Below are 27,993 nucleotides of genomic sequence, written 5' to 3' on the forward strand. Positions count from 1 at the left end.
CAAACACACATGCACATACCCACACACATAAACACAAACACACACAGGTACCAGCCCTTTCATAGCCCTAAATTGTCCTTCTCAGGTTAGTAGCAACATGCAAGAAACAGACTACAGCCCAAATAGAGGAAATTATGGTGGTGGCAGCTGAGAAATAAATCAAATTGCATATGAAGCTTAGCATCACCTCTAAATCTCTTTTTCCTAACCTATGCAATTGCACAAGTTTCACTAATGGTAGCCCTATCTCTATAAACATATTTTATATCTTTAAAGGAAATGGAAGAGGATAGCCATGTCTAGGATAAGTGTGTGTCTAAGGCCATCAACTGAGCGTGCATGAACGGTGAATAAGATCTAAGGCTGGAAGCTTCTAAAATGGTTATAAGAATTTATACTAAGCCCTCAATTGAAAAACACCCCACAATCCCTCAAGACTGAGGATTTGGTAATACAGAGTTGCCTGTCTAGTGATATTATTAATAGATACAGACTTGGTGTTAGAGTTATTGGGGAAGGTGTTAAGTGAACAAGTTTTGTTATTTTTGCCAATGATCTGAATAATATTAATTGCATAAGACTTTAAGCAACATAGCAGAAAATAAGCATTTGTAATGCTGTTCTTCACCCGCTTGGAATAATAGTGAAGAAAAGAGTTGATGTTCTAAAATACTAAAAATTGCCTTGTGAAACTACAATAAAAGCTAGAATTATGGTCCATAAAACAAAGAGAAAGTGAGTTGAGAAATTACAAGTAAATATTATTATTATACAGACAGACAGTTTGAGTAAATACAGAGAGGGAAAATCCCTATATTTTCCTCATGGCATTTCTTTTTTTGCCTCATTTACTGAAGTAGTTCATTTACAGAAGTGTCACAACTTTCCAAAATACTCAGATTATTTAAAAAAATACAGAGAAAAAATTCACAAAAATATGTTTAATACATATTGGTCACAACTAACCCATCTCTGGGTTTATTCCATACCAATTGTAAATTTTCTTGCAAACTCGAGTTAAATTATTTCCTAGAAAACTTTCCACAATGGAGATCTTTAAATCAATCAGCACAAAGTTTCAAGTGTGAAAATTACCTTTCTGTTATAGCTGAAAATTAATTTTTTCTTGCTTGAGAGAAATGACACGCCCTAGTAATTTTCATATATTCTTTAAAATGGAACATCCGGGCTTTGATGTGAAATTTCCTAAAAATGACCAAAAAAATACATCAAAACATATCTATTAATTCATGAAATTAAGAATAGCTTTTTGCATTTTCTCCTGTCACTGATCCCATTTGCCTTATTACTTTCATCTGTGGCCCACAAACTTGGTGGCACAATCAACAAACCCCTTAGTGGCTGTTTCATCTCTGCTCTATTTGATTTCTTCTCTCTGAGTAAATGATTAAGTTTTCATGCATTGGTTCAACCAAAATCTATGTTCACTCAACCACATCCTTTATTGATTACTTCTACTGCAAACAGTAGGCCAAGTGTGATATACATAATTGGACAGTTGTCAAGGGATGTGGGTGTTAACGGTCCTGTTTTCCCAGTTGGAAACTGGAATCACCTTGATACACAAATATTCTGCACTGTTTCATTCTCATTCTTTGGACCGAGCAGTCCTGTTCCTCCGAATATATGTTTTTAACTCTCTAAGGTCTGGTTGAATGAATTTAATGATTATACCATATAATATGCTGTTCAAGTTGCACCTGTGCACTGCATATAGAAAACTGGAATTAATATTTATCTAACATTTTAACCTTGTCCTTTAACTTATACAAATAAGCTGTAGCTTTTCTGTAAGAAAATATTCCGTGTTTTCCCCTTCCATAAAAAGAATGGCTTCTGAATCTGTTGCTAACTTTTAAATTTGGAAAACCTTTAACCAGCATATAATGTTAATATTTCAGATGTTGCATTAATAGCTTTGCTGACTGTAGATCTCTACATTCATTGAGTAAAGCAAATGACTTACAATAATAAGACTTTTTTCTCTAGCATTATTCATTAGAGCAAATTCTAGATAATTTTGTATGTTTTGGAGATCTGTTGCTCCTCTGGAAGAAAAATGACTTGAATTACCCAGCAATAGTTTTTTTTTATACTATTTTGTGTTTCTCATACTCTAAACTTAGTTTTTTTGCTTGTTTCTTTGTTTGTATGTATCTTGATTTAACAATCCTCAGCAGGCCAAATCTAATTCAAAATGTACTTTCTTCAAAAATATATTGGTTTTTAGAAACATGAACATAAATAAGCTTCAGCGAGTCCATCTTAGCTAAATAATTAATAATAATAATTTTCCCTAAGGTTTTAAAGAGATATTCAGAGAAATCATCATTTTCCCCCATCAATTTTTCTTGAATATTATAGTCTAGGAAAGAGTGTGAAAAATTAACAATTTGATAGAACATTTTTAGTCCTAGAACCACAAGTTCACTCAAAATTCTAAATAATGTATTTTCTTTATTAATATTTTATACTCAAGCTCTCTCGATAACTTTTAGTTTCACAAAACAAATATTTAAATTAAAATAATCGGTGAACCTCTCATTATATTTTACTCTATGCCTGCATTTGAAAATTTCCTCCAATAATTCATATTTTTTCTGGAGAATTGACCTATGCCTATATGTGGAAGATCAGTCATAATTTGGGTATGAAAAAGTGAGGACAGACTTTTAAAAAGTTGTGTTCACAGCTACAGTAACATAAAATTTCATCCTATTTCTGATGTGTAGAACACTCTTTTATCAATAAGAGACAAAAAAGTATTTGATAGTACTTGATACTCAAGTAAACAAAAAATGTGAGCTCTTTGATTTTTCCCCTTAGGAAACAGACACCAGGACTTTATGTGACTGATTTGCAGAGCATACATTCAAATCAGAGTGTTTAATTCATCATATGATGAATGTTTTCAGGAAGGATTGCTTAGCTAAATTGAATTTGCCTCTTGGCTTGTGGTAGACAATGTCAAGTAGAGAGCTGTCAATGTGATAGTTGTTTATTTCACTGAGAGATAATAATAACACAAGTGCCATTTATTGAATCCCTACTACATGCCAAGCTATACATTTACACAATTTTTCATCCCACAGCAACTGGTGGCCATTTTTAAAATGAAGAAACAAAAGTTTTCTTTAGTTTCATAACTTTAGTATAATCAAAGTTATTAATCTAAGAGGCCGAGCTGAGATTCAAACCTACATCTTTCTAAATTCCACCATAACTCATTTTGACTTTAAAGTAATCTAATTTATTTTTACAAACATATCAGTGTTTAAATGTTTTTCAAACCTTGGGAGGTTATGCAAGGAGATAACCCTAATCCTACCAATATTTTTTAAAAAGAAACTCCATTGAAAATACATTCTGGGGCATATAGAAATGCTACTGGTGGGTGCGGGGCGAAGATGGCCTACTAGAAGCTGGGGCTCCCATCAAAATAAACCATGATAAGTGAGTGAATCCTTCACCAGCAACCAAGCTATCCAGGTTCTGTCATCAAAATTGACTAGAAGGCAGGCGTGACCCACGGAGAGAGGGAAGAGTAGTGTGGTGTGGTGGCCCACCTGAGAGCCACACGGGGAAGAGGAGCCCCCTCCCTCCAGCCAAGGGATGTGGGCACAGACACGGACAAAGGATCAAATGGATGAAGTGGCAGAAGTAGGCTACAGAAGATGGGTAATAAAAACCTACAATGAGTTAAAGGAGCATGTTCTAACCCAATGCAAACAAGCTAAGAACCTTGATAAAAGGTTAGAAGAATTCCTAACTAGAATAACCAGTTTAGAGAGGAACATAAACGACCTGATGGAGCTGAAAAACACAGCACGAGAACTTCATGAAGTGTACACAAGTATCAACAGCTGAATCAGCCAAGCAGAAGAAAGGATATCAGAGTTTGAAGGCCATCTTACTGAAATAAGACATGCCAACAAGAATAAAGAAAAAAGAATCAAAAGGAATGAACAAAACCTCCAAGAAATATGGGATTTCATAAAAAGACTAAACCTACAATTGACTGGAGTACTAGAGGAGATGAAGAGAATGGAAACAAGCTGGAAAATACACTTCAGGATATTATGCAGGAGAATTTTCCCAACCTAGCAAGACAAGCCAACATGCAAATTCAGGAAATAGAGAACACCATTAATATACTCCATGAGAAGATCAACCCCAAGAAGCATGATCCTCAGATTCTCCAAGGTCGAAATGAAGGAAAAACTGTTAAGGGCAGCCAGAGAATGATCCAAAAAGACAAAGAAGGGCATTACATAATGGTAAAGGAAACAATTCAACAAGACGGACTAATTATTCTAAATACATATGCACCCAATGCAGGAGCACCCAGATTCATAAAGCAAGTTCTTAGAGACCTGCAAAGAGACTTAGTCTCCCACACAATTATAGTGGGAGACTTTAACAATCCACTGTCAGTATTAGGCAGATTAACGAGACAGAAAATTAACAAGAATGTTCAGGACTTGAACTCAATTCTGGGTCAAGTGGACCTAGTAGACAGCTACAGAACTCTCTACCCCAAATCAACAGAATATACACTCTTCTCAGTGCCACATGGCACTTATTCTAAAATTGACCACATAATTGCAAGTAAAACACTCCTCAGCAAATACAAAAGAACTGAAGTCGTAACAAGCAGTCTCTCAGATCACAGTGCAATCAAGTTAGAATTCAGGATTAAGAAACTCACTCAAAACTGCAAAATTACGTGGAAATTGAACAACTTGATCCTGAATGACTACTGGATAAATAATGAAATTAGGATGGAAATTAAGAAGTTCTTTGATGAGCCGGGCGCGGTGGCTCAAGCCTGTAATCCCAGCACTTTGGGAGGCCGAGACGGGCGGATCACGAGGTCAGGAGATCGAGACCGTCCTGGCTAACACAGTGAAACCCCGTCTCTACTAAAAAAATACAAAAACTTAGCCGGGCGAGGTGGCAGGCGCCTGTAGTCCCAGCTACTCGGGAGGCTGAGGCAGGAGAATGGCATGAACCCAGGAGGCGGAGCTTGCAGTGAGCTGAGATCCGGCCACTGCACTCCAGCCTGGGTGACACAGCGAGACTCCGTCTCAAAAAAAAAAAAAAAAAAAAAAGAAGTTCTTTGAGACCAATGAGAACAAAGAGACAACATAACAGAAACTCTAAGACACAGCTAAAACAGTGTTAAGAGGGAAATTTATAGCACTAAATGCCCACAGGAGAAAGTGGAAAAGATCTAAAATAGAAACCTTAACCTCACAATTAAAAGAGTTTGAGAGGTGAGAGCAAACTAATCCAAAAGCTAGCAGAAGACAAGAAATAACTAACATCATAGAGGAATTGAGGGAGATAGAAACACGAAAAATCCTCCAAAAAAATCAATGAATCTGGTTTTATGAAAAAATTAACAAAATTGATAAACTGCTAGTGAGACTAATAAAGAAGAAGAGAAAGAAGAATCAAATTGACACAATAAAAAGTGATAAAGGGGATATCACCACTGACCCCACAGAAATACAAACTACCAATAGAGAATATGGTAAACACATCTACACAAATAAACTAGACAATCTAGAAGAATTGGATAAATTCCTGGATGCATACACCTTACCAAGACTAAACTAGGAAGAAGTCGGATCCCTGAATAGACCAATAACAAGCTCTGAAATTGTGGCAGTAGTTAATAGCCTAACAACCAAAAAATCCCAGGACCAGACAAATTCACAGCTGAATTCTTCCAGATATACAAAGAGAAGCTGGTACTATTCCTTCTGGAACTATTCCAAACAATTGAAAAAGAGGGAATTTCCTCTAACTCATTTTAAGAAGCCAGCATCATCCTGTCACCAAAATTGGGAAGAGACACAACAAAAAAAGAAAATTTCAGGCCAATATCCCTGATGAACATCAATGTAAAAATCCTCAATAAAATACTGGAAATGCTGGCAAACTGATTCCAGCAGCACATTAAAAACTTATCCACCAAGATCAAGTCAGCTTTATCCCTGGGATGCAAGTTTGGTTCAACATAAGCAAATCAATAAACGTAATCCATCACATAAACCAGAACCAATGACAAAGCCCACAGGATTACCTCAATAGATGCAGAAAAGGCATTCGATAAAATTCAACATCCCTTCATGTTAAAAACTCTCAATAAACTAATTATTGATGGAACATCTCTCAAAATCATAAGAGCTATTTATGACAAACCCACAGCCAATATCATACTGAATGCGCAACAGCTGAAAGCATTCCCTTTGAAAACCGGCACAAGACAAGGATACCTTCTTTCACCACTTCTATTCAACATAGTATTGGACGTTCTGGCCGGGGCAATCAGGCAAGAGAAAGAAATAAAGCGTGTTCAAACAGGAAGAGAGGAAGTCAAATTGTCTCTGTTTGCAGATGACATTATTGTATATTTAGAAAATCCCATCGTCTCAGCCGAAAACCTCCTTAAGCTGAGAAGCAACTTCAGCAAGGTCTTAGGATACAAAATCAATGTGCAAAAATCACAAGTATTCCTTTACACCAACAGTAGGCAAGCAGAGAGCCAAATCATGAATGAACTCCCATTCACAATTGCTACAAAGAGAACAAAATACCTAGGAATGCAACTAACAAGAGATGTGAAGGATGTCTTCAAGGAGCACTACAAGCCACTACTCGAGGAAATAAGAGAGAAAACAAACAAATGGAGAAACATTCCATCTCCATGGATAGGAAGAATGAATATCTTGAAAATGGCCATACTGCTCAAAGTAATTTATAGATTCAATGCTATTTCCATCAAACTACCATTGACATTCTTCACAGAATTAGAAAAAACTATTTTAAATTTCATGTGGAATCAAAGAAGACCCCGTATAGCCAAGACAATCTTAAGCAAAAAGAACAAAGCTGGAGGCATCATGCTACCTGACTTCAAACTATACTACAAGGCTATAGTAACCAAAACAGCGTGGTACTGGTACCAAAATAGACATATAGACCAGTGGATCAGAACAAAGACCTCAGAAATAACACCACACATCTACAACCATCTGATCTTCAACAAGCCTGACAAAAACAATCAATGGGGAAAGGATCTCCTATTAAGTAAATGGTGCTGGGAAAACTGGCTAACCATATGAAGAAAACTGAAACTGGACCCCTTCCTTACACTTTATACAAAAACTAACTCAAGATGAATTAAAGACTTAAATGTAAAACCCCAAACCATAAAAACCCTAGAAGTAAACCTAGGCAATACCATTCAGGACATAGGCATGGGCAATGACTTCATGACAAAAACACCAAAAGCAATTGCAACAAAAACAAAAATTGACAAATGGGATCTAATTAAACTAAAGAGCTTCTGCACAGCAAAAGAAACTATCATCAGAGTGAACAGGCAACCTACAGAATGGGAGAACACTTTTGCAATCCACCCATCCGACAAAGGTCTAATATCCAGAATTTTCAAGGAACTTAAATCTATTCACAAGGAAAAAACAACCCCATCAAAAAGTGGGCAAAGGATATGAACAGACAATTCTCAAAAGAAGACATTTACGGAGCCAACAAACATGAAAAAAAGCTCAACATCACTGATCATCATAGAAATGCAAATCAAAACCACAAGGAGATACCATCTCACCCCAGTCAGAATGGCAATTATTAAAAAGTCAGGAAACAATAGATTCTGGTGAGACTGTTGGAGAAATAGGAACACTTTTACACTGTTGGTGGAAGTGTAAATTAGTTCAACCAATGTGGAAGACAGTATGGCGATTCCTCAAAGATCTAGAAGCAGCAATATCATTTGACCCAGTAATCCCATTACTGGATATATACCTAAGGATCCTACAGAAAATGATTCAGTAAACCTATAAAGACACATGCACACGTATGTTTATTGCAGCACTATTTACAATAGCAAAGACATGGAACTAACCCAAATGCCCATCAATGATAGACTGGATAAAGAAAATGTGGTACATACACCATGGAATACTATGCAGCCATAAAAAGGAATGAGATCACATGCTTTGTGGGGACATGGATGAAGCTGGAAGCCACCATCCTCAGCAAACTAGCACAGGAACAGAAAACCAAACACCCCATGTTCTCACTCTTAAGTGGGAGTTGAACACTGAGAACACATGGACACAGAAAGGAGAACAACACACACCAGGGCCTGTGGAAGGGTGGGGAGTGAGGGGAGGGAACTTAGAGGATGGGTCAATAGGTGCAGCAAACCACCATGACCCACGTAGACCTATGTAACAAACCTGCACGTTCTACATATGTATTCCCCCCACTTTTTTTTTTTTTTTTTAAGAAAATACTTTCTGAACTTGCAACATACTCTTTTAAACAGCCCCAGTTGAGAGGTGGGCTCAGTCTTTAGAAATAGCCAAAAGAATTTGGAGTCACATTTAGAAAACCTAGAAAACAACAACAACAACAACAAAAACACTACACATGTTTTTATGAGGATAGGCAAATGAATGTACTCCAGGTTTCAAAGCACTATATACAAGTCAGTACCTGTCACAGTTGATCCCATGTATGAGTTTATACACTTACTTCTCCAAATTGACAGTGAAACACTTCAAGCACAGGAACCCTATTCCCCAGCAACTAGCAAATTTTGGGACATTTGCTAGACTCCTAAAGTTTCTTGATGTTACTGGAATATCCAAGGGTCAGGAGTTTACAGTCTTAGACTCCAAACATCTATATGCCTTAAGGTTCTCACAGTTTACCTGGATGCTTAGCTTCATGTGTGCAGCATATGTGTCTCCCTTCTCAAATTTTCAACATTACTTCATTCAAAAATGTATTAATGCTTACTACATGACAAATTGTCTGCTAGAAATTATGTCTTCCTGAACATTTTGTGAGGATATGTAACACTTGTATATGTGACTTTAGTGACACCTGAGCTTTCACTACCAATGAAAGCTTTCAAGAACAAGCTAGTATTCACCTTTTATAAACTTTTAAAAGGTTTTTTTTTTTTTAAAAAAAAAACAGCTTTAGTGAGACATAATTCATATGCTATACAACTATGACTTTAACAATTGTAGACTTTAAAAATCTACGATTTAAAAGAGTCCTCACTTTAAAAGTTTAATACAATTCAGTGGTTTTTAGTATACTCACAGGATTGAGCAACCATGGCCACTATCTAATTTCAATCACCCTAAAAGGAAACCTTGTACCCATTATTTGTCATTTCTCAATCCTCCACTTTCCTCAGCCTCTAGCGACCACTAGCCTACTTTCCATCTCATGGATTTGCCATTCTGGACATATTGTGTAAATGGGCTCATATGGTGTGTGATCTTCTGTTGTCTGGTTTCTTTCAGTTAGCATATTTTCAAGTTTCATCCATGTTGCAACATGCATCGCTACCTCAATCTTTTATTTATTTATTTATTTATTTATTTATTTATTTATTTATTTATTTTGATTTTGAGTCTCACTCTGTGGCCCAGGCTGGAGTGCAGTGGTGCGATCTCAGCTCACTGCAAGCTCCACCTCCTGTGTTCATGCCATTCTCCTGCCTCAGCCTCCCGAGTAGCTGGGACTTCAGTTACCCGCTACCACGCCCAGCTAATTTTTTATATTTTTAGTAGAGGCAGGGGTTTCACCATGTTAGCCAGGATGGTCTCGATCTCCTGACCTCATGATCCACCTGTCTGGGCCTCCAAAGTGCTGGGATTACAGGTGTGAGCCACCACACCTGGCCTACCTCATTCATTTTTAAGACTGTATAATATTTCATTGTAGGTATATACCATATTTTGTTTACCCATTCATCAGTTGATACACATTTCAATTGTTTTCATGCCTTGGCTATTATGATTAATGCTGCTATGAACTTTCATGTATATGACTTTTTGTGTTGACATATTTTTGCTTCACTTGGGTATATATTTTGGAGTAAAATTTCTGGGTCATATGGTAACTCTATGTTAAAGTTTTCGAGGAACTGCCAAGTTGTTAAGAAGATGTACCATTTTACATTTCCATTAGCAATGCATGAGGATTTAAAAGTTTCAGTTTTAACTCAATGTATGCTCCAACAAAAACAAGCCATGTATTTTTAATTTCGTATTTACACATTAAATCTCATTATCCTGATAACCATCTTGCATTTTCTACAGGAAAGACACAAGATACTTTCTCTTTATTGTGACATTAAGTAAGATGATACTCCATTGATGTCCTATTTCATTCATTCTAGCCAAGGAAATACGACAGAAGCAATTAAATACTTGAAAAAATTTGTGAAAATTGCAAGAAACAATTTTCAAAGCCTAGATTTTGTGAGAGCAAGTACAATGCTTGGGGACATCTACAATGAAAAAGTGAGTCTATGTGTTTCTTGTTTCTAGAGAAATTTGCAGTGTTTAGGGAGAAATTTGCTGTTTTAAAAGTCTCTTCTCATGTTATCCTTGCCTTCCCACCATATATTATGCAGAATGGCCCTGGACTGCAGGATGTAGCTAAAGCCCATGGCAAGGACTAGGAGGAGAAATGCCTCCTCCTCCTCCTCCTCCTCTTCCAATACCTTAGGGCCATGTGGGACAGTCCTTATGAGCTGCTAACCCTGATTCATAGTTTCACATCCAGTGAGGATTCTAACTGACATTGGATTTGAGGAGCAATTAAAATATTTAATTCAAAGGAAATAGATTATAACTGTTGGCTATTATCTGCTTCCACTGACATTCATCTCTCTCACTCCAAATTCTTTATTAATCCAGCTGTGGCACACCCTGCTAGTTTCCTTGGGAGAAGAAACGACAATCCTAAAAATAATTCTGCAGAAAATTTAGAGTGAAATTTTAGCAACAGATTGATTACATGAAAGAGAAAACAGAAGGAAGAACAAAAAAAGTCCAAAATAAAATTATCCAATTCAAGAAGCTGTTATTAGTGTAATGTACTGGTCATAATGGACTTTTGTCATATTTTCTCGTGATTTTGTGTTTTTATTACAGATTCTCCTTTAGCAATGATGTGAAAGAGCCTTGTTTCTCTAGTTATAATTGCTGTTTTGATCATGAATAAGATCCATCATTTTTTAGGGTAATTATTGTCTCAAATTATGTTTATACACTCTCTGTTAATCTCTTTGAGAGTCTGTGTATGTAGTGAATAAAGTCACTAATTCCAAAACCACACTGCTTGAGTTAAAAACCCAGCTCTTGCACTTGTAAGATCTGTGACCTTGGGCTAGTTACTGAAATTTCTAGGTGCCTCAATATTCTCACCTCGTAAAGTTATTGTGAGTATTAAATTAACATGTGGAAAGCACTTAGGATAGTGCTTTGCAGCAGGAGAAGTATTATCTTTGTAAGTTTCTGTTGTTCTCTACACCCTTAGTGGTATCAAACAATTCCCCTTTGCCAGACCCTCAGATGATGCTGGGTGGCAACGGTATTCAAACCCATTTTCCCAACCACTACAGTATTCTGTTGTTTGCCATAAAATTAACTTTATTTCACAAGGATTTAGGTTTTTTTTTTTTTTTAAGGAAATCAAGTTTGAAATTAATTTGAATGAGTGAAACTAATATTTCTTTAGTTCCTGAAGTGGAGCAAGTGCTTTCAAACAAGGTATCTCATTTCCTTTTTCTCTTACATCCCCTCTCTTTCTCCCCTGGGCTCATTTGCCTCCCCTCTCTCCTATTCCTTGAAATCTAAAAAGCCCCTTTTTGTCCTGGCCCTTCTTCTCCACGACTCCCTTACCCACCTTGCTCCCTTCTCTCCTGCGTTCTTCCTTCTTGACCCTCCTCCTTGCTCTCTGACCCCCGGGTCTTCCTCTCCCTCTCTCCCATGGCCACCACTTTGTTTCCCCTCTTGTTTCGAGTCCTCCCTTGTCTGTTGCTCTAGCTGTGCTCAGGTTTTGCATGTCATGTGCTTCCTCTGCTACCCTCTGGCTCCCTGCCCATTTCTTTGCCTTTATTGACTCTTCTCTCCTTGATTTTGTATTTGCTTTTATTTCCTTTTTAGGATACAGTGGTGAAAACAGGCAAGACCTAAACCCTTGTGAGGCTCACAGTCTAATGAGGGAGCTTCTCCTATAGCATAGGAGAAAAGATATAGTCCATGAATATATGCAGTATGATATGGTGTATGAATCAAGTTGTATATTTGAAGGCATATATATTTGAAGATAGTGCAAATACCCAGAATCCTCCAAATTTTCTATTAGAATAGGGATAAACTGGTAAAAGTTAACTTCTGGCAGTTGACACAGCTTTTGGATATTATTTCTTGTACCTTAACTTCAGAAATTAAACTCTTATCCAAGAATCAAAAATCAGAGAATAAAATACACACTGGTGAGATATAAACTCTTGGCAAAAACATTAAGAAAACGCAAGTATAAAAATATTGCTCCTCTTAAAGTGTATTTTCCTTACGCTTTCTGTTATTAGGAAAATATAGGTTAGCCATGCTCACGTTATTCAGAAGGGCTGGGTTTGAGTATTGTTTGGAGGTAGGGTAAAAAGTTGGGCTTTTTGCCTTTCTGTTTTGAAAAACAGTCCTTTTAAAAGCTCAGGCCTCTCCCCTCAATTCCAAACGCATACCCCACCACCTATTTGACATTTTCACTTAGATGTCTTCAACTATAATGTACTAAAAACTGAACTTAACTGTTTTTTTCTCTAAATTTTTCTTCTAACAACTTAAATCTCAACCACATTGGAATATTATTTAGGCATTTTCCAAGCAATCTTCTCTTTTTAGTCTGCAAGCTCCTCTTATCTGCCCCATCCAGGCCCATGGCTTTTAAATACTATCCATATGCCAATGACTTCCAGATTTGTATCTCCAATCCTGATCTCTCCTGGGACTCCAAACTTTGTAAAGGCAATTGCTTCCTTAGCACCTCCACCCAGATTTCTAACATATTTCAAATGGAACCTCCACCTCTCTAGTCTTCTCCATCTTTTAAATAGTAACATTATCCATCCACCCAGTCACTTCAGCCAAAAATCTGGAAATCCTTTAATTCTTATCTCCCCCAGCTCCATATTCAAGCCAAAAGCAAACTCTGACCTTTGTGTTACCAAATATATATCTCAAATCCACCCTTTTGCCTCTATCTCTGCAACTGTCACATCAGTTTATGACACTATATTGTCTCACCTAGACACTGCAGTAAGCCCTAAACTCACCTTCCTGCATGCACTCTGTTCCCTCCCACCCCCGCATAAGCAGAAAGAGGCCAAGTAATTATTTCAAAATGTAAATCAAATGCAATTTCCCTGCTTAAAATACTTCCATTACTTCTCATTCACACTTCCATTACTTCTCGTTCTTCTGAGAACATAAATATAAATCCTTACCCTGTCCTAAAATATGAGATAGCCCCACCCCTATCTCTGACCTCATTGCTTCCTACTCCTTTTTATCCACCCCACTGTAGCGAATTGACATTCTTGGAGTTCTTTAAGCATGTCAAGCTAGTTCCTGCCTTAGAACATTTGCCTTGGCTGAATGCTCTACATGAAATGCTCTGAACTTCACATTGCTGGCTTCTTGTCACTCAGATCTCTGTTCAATGCCACATCTTCAGAGGGGCCTTCCCTTAGCAACTAAAGAGTGGCCATCAGGTCGCCCCCTCCCTTTTTTTTTTTTTTTGAAATGGAGTCTGACTCTGTTGCCAGACTGGAGTGCAGTGGCACAATTTCGACTCACTGCAACCTCTGCCTCCCGGATTCAATTCTCCTGCCTCAGCCTCCTGAATAGCTGGGACTACAGGCGTGCGCCACCACGCCCAGCTAATTTTTGTATTTTTAGTAGAGACAGGGTTTCACCATGTTGGCCATGATGGTCTGGATCTCTTGACCTCATGATCCGCCCACCTCGGTCTCCCAAAGTGCTGGGATTACAGGCATGAGCCACGGTGCCCTCTCCCTAACCCCGCCCCCTCCCAATTCTTTTTTTTAATAGAGAATTGTCATGTGGCCCAGGTTTTGTCATGTGGCCCAGGGTGGTCTTGAACTTCTGGACTCAAAGGATTTTCCTGCTTCAGCCTCCCAAAGTGCTATGGATTACAGGCATAAGCTGCCCCACCTGGGTCACTCTTTAAAATTACTGTATTTGAATATTTGAATTATCCATGTAGCATTTATCTTCTCATAGTTTTCTTGTTCATGTTATGTTCTTTTTTTTTTTGAGACGAAGTCTTGCTCTGTCGCCCAGGCTGGAGTGCAGTGGCCCTATCTCAGCTCACTGAAAGCTCCGCCTCCCGAGTAGCTGGGACTACAGGCGCTTGCCACCTCGCCCGGCTAGTTTTTTGTATTTTTTAGTAGAGACGGGGTTTCACCGGCTTAGCCAAGATGGTCTTGATCTCCTGACCTCGTGATCCGCCCGTCTCGGCCTCCCAAAGTGCTGGGATTACAGGCTTGAGCCACTGCGCCCGGCCCATGTTATGTTCTTATTGTTGTTGTTTAATTTGGCCAAAATATAAGTTTAATGAGAGCAGGAACTATATCTGCCTTGTTTATTATTCTAGTGTCTAGAAAAAAACCTGGCACAGAATTGGTGATCAAAAACATGTCAGTTCCTTGAACCAATAAATAAATTTGTAACCAGTTTCACACCACTTAAGACTGGTATTCTCTCACTTGTGAAAGTTCAGACTTCTATTTCATTTTGTCGTCGTTGTTTTGAGACAGAGTTTCACTCTTGTTGCCCAAACTGGACTGCAGTGGTGCAGTCTCAGCTCACTGCAACCTCTGCCTCCTGGGTTCAAGCAATTCTCCTGCCTCAGCGTCCGGAGTAACTGGGATTACAGGCACATGCCACCCCACCCGCCTAATTTTTGTATTTTTCGTAGAGACGAGGTTTCACCATGTTGGCCAGGTTGGTCTGGAACTCTTGCCCTCGAGAGATCCTCCCTCCTCGGCCTCCCAAAGTGCTGGATTACAGGCATGAGCCACCATGCCCCACCTCTATTTCATTTTTGTATAATATTTTAACATTTTGAAAACTTGTCCTGAATCTTTAAAAGCAAACCCAATATTTTTGGGCTTCATATTACTCATGCAAGGTATTGTAATTGTATTCTTAACAATTTTCAAGAAGTAAAAATATTATAAAACCAAAATTATAATGGTTGGAAAAATATTGGAGTTACCTTTTCTGTAATTATTATAGTAATTGTAATTAGAATTAGTGCATCTTAAAACTATCCTGCATCCTAGTTAGTTACCTTTTACTATGTAATCATAGAAAATGGACCACTCATCCTCCCCTCTGGGTCTTTGATGGACTGTTAATTGAAAATATATAATTAGTGTAAAGTGGTCAAATGAGAATGTTTTAGAGGAAATAACTAGGTTTATAAGAGTTCTCATTCCTTAATAAAACCATAGAATAATTACATACTTAAAAGAATGGTGGTTCCAACACTAAAATTATAGGGAAAATGGGTAGGAAATGATTTATCCTTAGTACTGAGAAAATGCTCATTCATTTTGAGCTTGCTCATTGAACAGAGTGACATTTTAGACACTAAAAATCAAAATAATGCATGAAAATTCTATGTTATAATGTAATAATTCGAGCGTTGTTCCAAGGTCTATGATGTCATCAAGATCCTGTCCTGGAATTGTTCACTAAATGCTTATCAGGGATATTAATAAAATTAAACGAAGTTGTTCTTTTCCTGTAAGATTCATTTAGGAAGTGCATATTGTCAATCTCATATTTAAGATTGCCAACTCTAATTACTAGAATCTTCTGAATTTTAAAATAGAATAGGGATTATCTGATAACAGAAATAAACTGTAGAAAGTTGTATTTAACCTTTGGAGAAGAGATTTAAACAGTAAACTCTGAGAATTAAACATCCACAAATACGATATACATTAGCGAAATCTCATTCTAAAAATGGTATGTATACAAATGCTTGCATCTTAAAAGAATTAATTTTGTATTTCTTTAGTAGTGTTTTAAACTAGAGAAACTAGAAAAACTGGTAGGTTCATATCTGTTTATGTCAATTGTGTGTATCTAAAGGTGGAATACTAAGTACAATTTCAGGGAATCATAATTAGCTAATTATAAAGCTCCTATTTTAAGAGTAAAAAGGCACTTAAATAAGACCTAATCAAAATTTTAGGTATATCCCTACTTTCACTTCACTCACCTCAAAAACTTGAGTGGAAACTCCATTTACTGCTGCTTCTACATGGCCTGGCATTTGGCCTGGCTCAGAGTGGTTGTCAAATGAATGAATGAATGAATGAATGAGTTAATTTTTACTTAATAACATATAAAAATAGCTTTGGAAATTCATATATATGTCCACTTATTTGTGGTCTCTAATTTTCCTAATTAAGACTCTCACCTAAAACAATAAATAATTGAAATCTCAGAAATATAATTAGAATATCAATTAGATATTTATACTTTTGTTTCTAAAAAAAATGGTTATGTTTGGCCTAACTGTATATTTTCATATATTTTGTCCTATGTCTTTGATATCTACCAGGAAAATCTATAATTTTAGTGACTTTTATTTACATCATCTTCAATATTTGTATTGTTTCTCAATTATAGTTTACTTCATTGGCTTACAAATATCTTTGATACCATTTTATTTTTTCCTAGGTAACTTTTTTCTCATATAAATTTTATGTTTTATACCTTGAAGAAAGAGAAAGAATTGTTCACCTCAACAAACAAAAGTTATTTTTGATGTAATATGGAGAGACCCTGGTTAAATTAACAAAGTTGGCTGGAATGAATCATTTGAATAAACAGTTCTCCTAAACTGTCCCTGTGGGCATATAACATAGTGTTATATGTGCTCTTCCTGTATCTAACAAAATGATCACATAAGTCCTATTTCTCCCCCTCCCCACCTTGCCAGAAATTTCTTTATTCAGTCAGTTTAACCGATCTTGGAGCTTCATGATTATACGGAGGTATGCAGAGTTGAAGATGTGTTTTACCTCTACTGCTGTAATAGTATAAAGCTGTTCCTGTGTTGTTTTTATGTTCATTTCCTTCATAAAATACTAGAAACTGACTTATACAGCAAAACGTTCTCCCATATAAGGGTTTCCGTTCAAAAGAGTGCACATGCATGTTTTTGCTTTTTGTGTGTTTGGTAGGGTGAGGAGGAGAGACATGAGCAGAAGGGAGGAGATGGTGGAGCCTAAAGGGTTACAAGTCAGTGAAGAAAGGAAATTTTGTCCCCTACAGCCTTTACAAATGTAGATCAATCGTAGATAATATCCTCCTCTTAGAAAGAGATTTTCATGAGGATTTTTAGAAGATTTGGGGGTGGCAGAAGATGCTCTTTTCTCTGAGGCTCAATGTGATTATTTGTAAAATAAGAATAATATTTTCCTCATAGGGTGACGTGTGAAAGTCAATGACATAATACATACGAAGTATTTAGCATTGGCCCCCATGCTTCATAAGAGCTAGGTAAACAGTATTTATTTGTGGAGAATAGCTTTTAATGGAGGTGACACTGACAAACAACACCACCACCCTGAATTTTTGCAGCTCGAGCTGTTGCGAAGGACTTCTTGAAGAGATATTTAAATGATCATTTGATCGGTGCTAGTGACATCAAGGTCATATTTTTCAGAAATTCTGGTTACTTCAACATTCTCAGTTAAGAAGAATGGCATATGAACATGGGAAAGTAAGAGCAGTAAACGAATTAGAGGATAGGTACATTTATTTTCACCAGCTATTAACCAAATGACTTGGCCGAAATGACCTTTTGCTGTGACTGAAAACAAAACATACTAATCTCAGCACTTTGGGAAGTCAAGGCGGGCGGATCACTTGAGGTCAGGAGTTCAAGACCAGCCTGGCCAACATGGTAAAACCCTGTCTCTACCAAAAATATAAAAAATTTACCGGGCATAGTGGCATACGCCTGTAATCCCAGCTACTCGGGATGCTGAGGCAGGAGAATTGCTTGAACCTAGGAGGCAGAGGTTGTGTAAGCTGAAATCATGCCGCTGCACTCCAACCTGGGTGACACAGCAAGACTCCAGCTCAAAAAAAAAAAAAAAAGTAAAAAATATTTCATTAGCTAAATCCAACTCTACGAATAGTAAAATTCTATCCAAATCAATGTAAATTGGTTCACTCATTCCCAAACTTGTTTTTACTACAGTGTATTAGGTTGAACCATATGAAACTGCAAATATTTGATCACTTTTTATCGATAAGAACATAAGTCTTTTTTTATATATACTTTAAGTTCTGGGATACATGTGCAGAGCATACAGGTTTGTTACATAGGTATACACGTGCCATGGTGGTTTGCTGCACCCATCAACCTGTCATCTACATTAGGTATTTCTCCTAATGCTATCCCTCCCCTAGTCCCCCACTCCCCAATAGGCCCTAGTGTGTGATGTTCCCTTCTCTATGTCCATGTCTTCTCATTGTTCAACTCCCACTTATGAGTGAGAACATGCAGTGTTTGGTTTTCTGTTCCTGTGTTAGTTTGCTGAGAAGTGTTAGTTTGCTGAGAATGATAGTGTCCAGCTGCATCCATGTCCCTAAAAAGGACATGAACTCATCCTTTTTTATAGCTGCATAGTATTCTATGGTGTATATGTCCCACATTTTCTTTATCCAGTGTATCATTGACGGATATTTAGGTTGGTTCCAAGTCTTTGCTATTGTGAACAGTCTTTGCTATTGTGAACAGTGCTGCAATAAACATATGTGTCTATGTGTCTTTATGGTAGAATGATTTATAATCCTTGGGGAATATACCCAGTAATGGGATTGCTGGGTCAAATAGTATTTCTGGTTCTAGATCCTTGAGAAATCGCCACCCTATCTTCCACAATGGTTGAACTAATTTACACTCCCACCAACAGGGTAAAAACGTTTCTATTTCTCCATATCCTCTCCAGCATCTGTTGTTTCCTCACTTTTTAATGATTGCCATTCTAAATGGTGTGAGATGGTATCTCAAACGTTTCTATTTCTCCACATTCTCTCCTGCATCTGTTGTTTCCTGACTTTTTAATGAGTGCTGTTCTAACTGGCATGAGATGGTATCTCATTGTGGTTTTGATTTGCATTTCTCTAATGGTCAGTGATGATGAGCTTCTTTTTCATATGTTTGCTGGACGCATAAATGTCTTCTTCTGAGAAGTGTCTGTTCATATCCTTTGCCCAGTTTTTAAGTGAGTTGTTTTTTTCTTGTAAATTTGTTGAAGTTCTTTGTAGATTCTAGGTTTTAGCCCTTTGTCAGTTGGCTAGATGGCAAAATTTTTCTCCCATTCTGTAGGTTGCCTGTTCACTCTGATGATAGTTCATTTTGCTGTGCAGAAACTCTTTAGTTTAATTAGATCCCATTTGTCAATTTTGGCTTTTGTTGCCATTGTTGGTGTTACAGTCATGAAATCTTTGCTCATGCCTATGTCCTGAATGGTATTGCCTAGGTTTTCTTCTAGGGTTTTTATGGTTTTAGGTCTTACGTTTAAGTCTTTAATCCATCTTGAGTTAATTTTTGTATAAGGTGTAAGGAAGGGGCCCAGTTTCAGTTTTTTGCATATGGCTAGCCAGTTTTCCCACCACCATTTAATAAATAGGGAATCCTTTCCCCATTGCTTGTTTTTGTCAGGCTTGTTGAAGATCATATGGTTGTAGATGTGTGTCATTATTTCTGAAGCCTCTGTTCTGTTCCATTGATCTATATATCTGTTTTGGTACAGTACCATGCTGTTTTGGTTACTGTAGCCTTGTAGTTTGAAGTCAGGTAGCATGATGCCTCCAGCTTTGTTCTTTTTGCTTAGGATTGTCTTGGCTATACAGGCTCTTTTTTGGTTCCATATGAAATTTAAAGTAATTTTTTCTAAATCTGTGAAGAAAGTCAATGGTAGCTTGATGGGGATAGCATTGAATCTATAAATTACTTTGGGCAGTATGACTATTTTCACAATATTGATTCTTCCTATCCACGAGCATGAAATGTTTTTCCATTTGTTTGTGTTCTCTTATTTCCTTGAGCAATGGTTTGTAGTTCTCCTTGAAGAGGTCCTTCACATCCCTGTAAGTTGTGTTTCTAGGTATTTTATTCTCTTTGTAGCAATTGTGAATGGGAGTTCACTCATGATTTGCCTCTCTGTTATTGGTGTATAGGAATGCTTGTGATTTTTGTACATTGATTTTGTATCCTGAGACTTTGCTGAAGTTGCTTATCAGCTTAAGGAGATTTTGGACTGAGACGATGGGGTTTTCTAAATATACAATCATGTCATTTGCAAACAGAGACAATTTGACTTCCTCTCTTCCTATTCGAATACCCTTTATTTATTCCTCTTGCCTGATAGCCCTGGCCAGAACTTCCAATACTATGTTGAATAGGAGTGGTGAGAGAGGAACATCCTTGCCTTGTACCGGTTTTCAAAGGGAATGCTTCCAGCTTGTGCCCATTCAATATGATATTGGCTGTGGGTTTGTCATAAATAGCTCTTATTATTTTGAGATACATTCCATCAATACCTAGTTTATCAAGAGTTTTTAGCATGAAGGGGTGTTTAATTTTATCGAAGACCTTTTCTGCATCTGTTGAGATAATCATGTGGTTTTTGTTGTTGGTTCTGTTTATGTGAGAGAAATTATGTTTTGTGATTCGCGTATGTTGAACCAGCTTTGCATCCCAGGGATGAAGCCAACTTGATCGTGGTGAATAAGATTTTTAATGTGCTGCTGGATTTGGTTTGCCAGTATTTTATTGAGGATTTTCGCATCAATGTGCATCAGGGATGTCGGCCTGAAATTTTCTTTTTTGTGTGTGTCTCTGCCAGGTTTTGTTATCAGGATGATGTTGGCCTCTAAGATGAGTTAGGGAGGAGTCCCTCTTTTTCTATTGTTTGGAATAGTTTCAGAAGTAATGGTACCAGCTCCTCTTTGTACCTCTGATAGAATTCAGCTATGAATCTGTCTGGTCCTGGGCTTTTTTTGGTTAGTAGGCTATTAATTACTGCCTCAATTTCAGAACTTGTTATTGGTCTATTCAGGGATTTGACTTCTTCCTGGTATAGTCTCAGAAGGGTATATGTGTCCAGGAATTTATCCATTTCTTCTATATTTTCTAGTTATTTGCATAGAGGTATTTATAGTATTCTCTGATGGTAGTTTGTATTTCTGTGGGATCAGTAGTGATATCCCCTTTATCATTTTTTATTGCATCTGTTTGATTATTCTCTCTTCTCAATTAGTCTGGCTAGCATTCTATCTATTTTGTTGATCTTTTTTTTAAAAAAAACAGCTCCTGGATTCATTGATTTTTTGAAGGATTTTTTGTGTCTCTATCTTCTTCAGTTCTGCTCTGATCTTAGTTATTTCTTGCCTTCTGCTAGCTTTTGAATTTGTTTGCTCTTGATTCTCTAGTTCTTTTAATTTTGATGTTAGGGTGTCGATTTAAATCTTTTCTACTTTGTCAATGTGGGCATTTAGTGCTGTAAATTTCCCTCTAAACACTGCTTTAGCTGTGTCCCAGAGATTCTGGTACGTTGTGTCTTTGTTATCATTGTTTTCAAAGATCTTATTTATTTCTGCCTTAATTTTGTTATTTACCCAGTAGTCACTTAGGAGCATGTTGTTCAGTTTCCATTTGTGGTTTTGAGTGAGTTTCTTAATCCTGAGTTCTAATTTGATTGCACTGTGGTCTGAGAGACTGTTTGTTATGATATCTATTCTTTTGTATTTGCTAGGGAGTGTTTTACTTCCAATTATGTAGTCAATTTTAGAGTAAGTGTGATGTGGTACTGAGAAGAATGTACATTCTGTTGATTTGGGGTGGAGAGTCCTGTAGATGCCTATTAAGTCCACTTGGTCCAGAGCTGAATTCAAGTCCGGAATATCCTTGTTAATTTTCTGTCTTGTTGATCTGTCTAATATTGACAGTGGGGTGTTAAAGTCTCTCATTATTATTATGTGGGATTCTAAGTCTCTTTGTAGGTCTCTAAGAACTTGTCTTACTCATCTGGGTGCTCCTGTATTGGGTGCATATATATTTAGGCTAGTTAGCTCTTTTTGCTTCATTGATCCCTTTACCATTACGTAATGCCCTTCTTTGTCTTTTTTTTCATCTTTGTTGGTTTAAAGTCTGTTTTATCAGATACTAGGATTGCAACCTCCGCTTTTATTTTGCTTATCATTTACCTGGTAAATATTCCTTCATCCCTTTATTTTAAGCCTATGTGTGCCTTTGCACATGAAATGGGCTTCCTGAATAGAGCACACTGATGAATCTTCAGCCTTTATCAAATTTGCCAGTCTGTTTCTATTAATTGGGGTATTTAGCCCATTTACAGTTAAGGTTAATATTGTTATGTGTGAATTTGATTCTGTCATAACGATGCTAGCTGGTGGTTTTGCCCGTTAGTTGATGCAGTTTCTTCATAGTGTTGATGGTCTTTACAATTTGGTGTTTTTGCAGTAGTTGGTACTGATTTTTTCTTTCCATATTTAGTGCTTCCTTCAGGAGCTCTGGTAAGGTAGGCCTGGTGGTGACAAAATCTCTCAGTATTTGCTTGTCTGTGAAGGATTTTATTTCTCCTTCAATTATGAAGCTTAATTTGACTGAATATGAAATTCTGAGTCGAAAATTCTTTTAAGAGTGTTGAATATTGGCCCCCACTCTCTTCTGGCTTGTAGGTTTCTGCAAAGAAATCCACGTTAGTCTGATGGGCTTCCCTTTGTGGATAACCCGACCTTTCTCTCTGGCTGCCCTTAATACTGTTTCCTTCATTTCATCCTTGGTGAATCTGACGATTATGTGTCTCAGAGTTGCTCTTCTCAAGGAGTTTTGTGGTGTTCTCCATATTTCCTGAATTTGAATGTTGGCCTGTCTTGCTAGGTTGGGAAGTGCTCCTGTATAGTATCCTAAAGCGTTTTCTAACTTGGGTCCATTCTCTCTGTCACTTTCAGGTACACCAATCAAATGTAGATTTGGTCTTTTCACATAGTCCCATATTTCTTGCAGGCTTCTTTCATTCTTTTTCTTCTTTTTTCTCTAATCTTATCTTCACACTTTATTTCATTAAGTTGATCTTCAATCTCTGATATCCTTTCTTCTGCTTGATCAATTCAGCTATTGATACTTTTGTATGCTTCACGAAATTCTCGTGCTGTGTTTTTCAGTTCCATCAGGTCATTTATATTCTTCTCTAAACTGGCTATTTTAGATAGCAATTCGTCTAACGTTTTGTCAAGGTTCTTAGCTTCCTTGCATTGGATTAGAATATGGTCCTCTAGCTCAGAGGAGTTTTTTTATTACCTGTTTTCCGAAACCTACTTCTGTCAATTCGTCAAACTCATTTTCCATCAAGTTTTGTTCCCTTGCTGGTGAGGAGTTATGATCCTTTGGAGAAGAAGAGGCATTCTGGATTTTGGAATTTTCAGCCTTTTTGTGCTGGTTTTTTCTTATCTTCGTGGGTTTATCTACCTTTGGTCTTTGATGTTGGTGACCTTCGGATGGCATTTCTGTGTGGACATCCTTTTTGTTGATGTTGATGCTATTCCTTTACGTTTGTTAGTTTTCCTTCTAACAGGCCCCTCTCCTGCAGGTCTGCTGGAGTTTGCTGGAGGTGCACTCCAGACCCTGTTTGCCTGGATATCACCAGCGGAGGTTGCAGAACAGCAAAGATTTTTGCCTGTTCCTTCCTTTGGAAGCTTCGTCATGGAGGGTCATCCTCCAGATGCCAGCTGGAGCTCTCCTGTATGAGGTGTCTGTCAACCCCTGCTGGGAGATGTCTCTCAGTCAGGAGGCACGGGGGTCAGGGACCCACTTGAGGAGGCAGTCTGTCTCTTAGCAGAGCTGGAGCACTCTGCTGGCAGATCTGCTGCTCTCTTCAGGGCCAGCAGCCAGAAATATTTAAGTCTGCTGAAGCTGTGCCCACAGCCGTCCCTTCTCCCAGGTGCTGTGTCCCAGGGACATGGGAGTTTTATCTATAAGCCCATGACTGGGGCTGCTGCCTTTCTTTCAGAGATGCCCTGCCCAGAGAGGAGGAATCTAGAGAGGCAGTTTGGCTGCAGGGGCTTTGGGGAGCTGCAGTGTGCTCCACCCAGTTGGAACTTCCCAGAGGCTTTGTTTACATTGGGAGGGGAAAACCGCCTACTCAAGACTCGGTAATGGTGGATCCCCCGCCCCCACCAAGCTCGAGCATCCCAGGTTGACTTCAGACGGCTGGGCTGGCAGCGAGAATTTCACGCTAGTGGATCTTAGCTTGGTTGGCTCCGTGTGGGTGGGGTTCGCTGAGCTAGACCACTTGGCTCCCTGGCTTCAGCCTCCTTTCCAGGGTAGTGAATGGTTCTGTCTTGCTTGCATTGCAGGCAGCACTGGGGTGTGAAAAAAGAACTCCTGCTTGGTGTCTACCCAAATGGCCACCCTGTTTTGCACTTGAAACCCAGGGCCCTGGTGGCATAGGCACCGAAGGGAATCTCCTGGTCTGTGGGTTGTGAAGACCATGGGAAAAGCATAATATCTGGGCCAGAGAGCACCATTCCTCACAGCACAGTCCCTTGTGGCTTCCCTTGGCTAGGCGAGGAAATTCCCCAACCCTTGCACTTCCCAGGTGAAGCAGTGCCCCACCCTGTTTTGGCTTGCCCTCTGTGGGCTTCACCCACTGTCTAACCCTTCCCAAAGAGATGAGCCGGTTACTTCAGTTGAAAATGCAGAAATCACCCACCTTCTGTGCTGAGCTCACTGGATGCTACAGACCAGAGCTGTTCCTATTCGGCCATCTTGCCAGACATTGCAGAACTTAAGTCTTATATGGCTTAGTCTAATAGATAGAACTTTCCTACTAAGTTAATTTCAAGATATTGAATGGTGAGTAATCACAGCTCTTTAAGAGAACCTTATCCTAATAGCCTGCTTGCCATCTGTTTCTTCTTGAAGATGAACTGCTATAACTGTCGAAAGGTCAGTGTGGGACATGCCAGGGTAAGGTCGGAAAATATGTGAAATGGTGAAATTAAAAGTAAGAAAGAAAATTCTTTCTCTTACCTTTTTAGGGACACTACAACAAAGCTTCTCAACGCTTTCAGCAAGCTTTTGACACAACAGTAGAGCTAATGAGCATGCCTCTGATGGATGAGACAAAAGTTCACTATGGAATAGCAAAAGCTCATCAGATGATGCTTACAGTGAACAACTATATAGAGTCTGCAGATCTCACCAGCCTCAACTACCTGCTGTCATGGAAGGAGAGCAGAGGTGACATTGAACCTGATCCAGTTACTGGTAAGGCATTGGTTTTTAGAACACTTTAGTTTTCATATCATTCTCCGTGATTAATTCACTTTCATTGGAAAGGTTCACTCAAGTGTTGGTGATTTTAATTTGATTGGTAATTTTAATTTTAATTTTATGGATCTATTACTACATGAAGGTTGGATATGCTTGTTGCTAAATTATACCTTTGATGTTTAAGAGAAGCATAAAATAGTGGTAATAATGTGGTGTACCTGATAAATCACCATTCTCATGCTGTGTTTTTTTTTTTCATCAGTTATCTTAGTCAACAATACGTACTGATGAGGCATAGGAATGTGAAATAAGCTTATGCTTTTTTAGCATGCTCTGTGTTATACCTTACTGAAAAGAGTGACTGTTGATGAATGCTAATTTGCTTTATCTGCTTACTTTACTGATGAGTACTTTTATCAGTTTGAGTTTGAATATTAATTTAGAAAATACCTGGTAGTAATCTTTCTCAATTCTACTTTTTTCCTACATACTTTTTCTTATGAAGAATTCTATTCAAAATAGTCAATTAAAAACCAACAACTAGAAGGGATGCAGGGGTCACTATTATGTGCCAACTAGGTTTGGCTCAAGTCCCCAGTTAAGAACTTTAGAATGGGATATTTTAAAAAACAAAACAAAATTAAATTTAAAAAAATACTGCCTATGACAGACTTTAGAGTTTCTTTTATTTGTGTGCAAATCAAACTTTTTAAAGTAAAATATTTTGGCATAACTCAAATGGAATCATAAGGCAAACCTTTTGTAATGTGAAGAAGTATCTTCTATTTGATTTGAACTCTTTGTTTTCCCCTGTGGTCATTTAGATGAAACAACAATCTATTTTGGTATTTATTTCCTCCATAGAATAAATTGTAAATAATAGCAAATTAAGCACACATGAGTTTTGTTGACTTTTTTAGGTCAGTAGAATATTACTTAACAACGCACCATCCTCTACTTATAAAATAAGGAAAGATCTTCCAAATACATCCATAGTAAGAGAAAACAAGATGAAGTCTTCAAAAAATTGGCAGCTTCTTGAGTTTCAGTGTGTTCAAACACTTCCAAAATATTTACAGTCCATTATTAACTGACTGCTTTCAGGTCATATTCTGCTTACTTCAGCATGCTGTCTTGTCATCATGTATTTGAGAGTTCTGTAGTTTTGAGTTATGTATCCTTCAGGTTCTCATATTTTCTGCCCAGAATGGCAGAAAATAACCCAGAGGAAACATGACCCATATTAGATTACTTATTCTGATGAAGGTTTAGTAGAAGATAAATAAAACTACTCGCATTTTCAGATTTATTTTGGATAAACTCCGACCATCACAATGATAATTATGAAAAAAAAAATACTCCTGAAAAAAGTATCTTCTGATCAGACCTATGTCCATTCGAGGCCATCCTGATTTTCGCTTTAAAAAAATCTTTTTTTTTTTTTGAGACGGTGTCCTGCTCTGTCGCCCAGGCTGGAGTGCAGTGGCGCAATCTCGGCTCACTGCAAGCTCTGCCTCCCAGGTTCACACCATCCTCCCACCTCAGCCTCCTGAGCACCTGGGACCACAGGCGCCCACCATGACGCCCGGCTAATTTTTTTTTGTATTTTTAGTAGAGATGGGGTTTCACAGTATTAGCCAGGATGGTGTCGATCTCCTGACTGGGTGGTCTACCTGCCTCAGCCTCCGAAAGTGCTGGGATTACAGGCGTAGGCCACCACACCTGGCTTTTTTGTTTTTCTTTATTCTGTAAGACTATGTATTTTTCTATACATTTTATGTTTTATTTCCATGCTTTTGTAAGGTCACATTTTTTTTTTCCCCCAACAGGACTTAGGAGCAAAACAAAAGCATATCAAAATATTATTCAGACATTAAAAAACAGCTATTCGCCTGGTAGAGGGGGCAGATTAAGTTATTCAGAATGCTATAAAATAAAACAATCATTTGCTGATTTATTTCACCTACATTAGAAATATATGCATGGATGAGCCACAACATTATAAAACTGAAAAATAAAAACCTTTTGGATCCAAGTATAAGTGAGAAATTAATTCTCATACTACTGTCATGGTTTAACATTTTCAGAGGTAGCCATTCTATTTGGAAATAAAGCCTATAGGATATTATCAAACACATTTGTTTACATAGACATATTTTTTAGTTCAAAAGACAGGAAATTCTGCTTTAAAATGCTTCAGAAATATTTCTTGAACCACAACTCTTAACACTATCTCTGCTCTGCTTAAAAATCTTCCTTGGCTCCCCACTGCCTGCTCATTAAATACAAGCTTCTCAACCTTTTCTGACCTCTTCCCTCCCCTGCCTTATGCCACTCCCCCTGCCCTCTGCACATCACATGCTTTACTATCACCTACTTTCAGTTCTAGCCCCATCCAGGAAAATCTTGCCATTTTGCTAAGTCATTCTCAGATGCTGAACGCTTCCATGATGCCCTCTCATTTAAATGTGGTCTCTTCTCTGTCCCGCATTGAATGTCATTCATTTCTCTCCACGCACTTTTCATTTGGCATATTCTGCATCCTACGACGGCCATTTCTGTAATCCCCTTAACTGCCTGATTAAGGGTATAAGTCTCTTGAAAACAGGTCCTTGTTCTTGATATTCCCTACAAAAGAAGACACGATGTTTGGCATCTACTAGGTACCAAGTAAATATTTGTTGAATTAAATGGAATTCAAAATGA

General features: G+C 37.9%; 1 protein-coding gene across 2 annotated transcripts in view; it reads left to right on the forward strand.

Annotated features, from left to right (window-relative positions):
• Nucleotides 1-27,993, forward strand: part of TTC29 (tetratricopeptide repeat domain 29) — a 256,428-nt gene that overhangs the window by 122,239 nt on the left and 106,196 nt on the right. For both annotated transcript variants that reach the window (XM_009207668.3, XM_003899247.5), the window contains 2 exons: nt 10,259-10,382; nt 25,053-25,281. In XM_009207668.3, the coding sequence (XP_009205932.2) occupies nt 10,259-10,382; nt 25,053-25,281 (353 nt within the window). The remainder of the gene's footprint in view (nt 1-10,258; nt 10,383-25,052; nt 25,282-27,993) is intronic.

Source organism: Papio anubis, chromosome 3, assembly GCF_008728515.1.
Source record: "Papio anubis isolate 15944 chromosome 3, Panubis1.0, whole genome shotgun sequence".
Classification (NCBI taxonomy): Eukaryota; Metazoa; Chordata; class Mammalia; order Primates; family Cercopithecidae; genus Papio; species Papio anubis.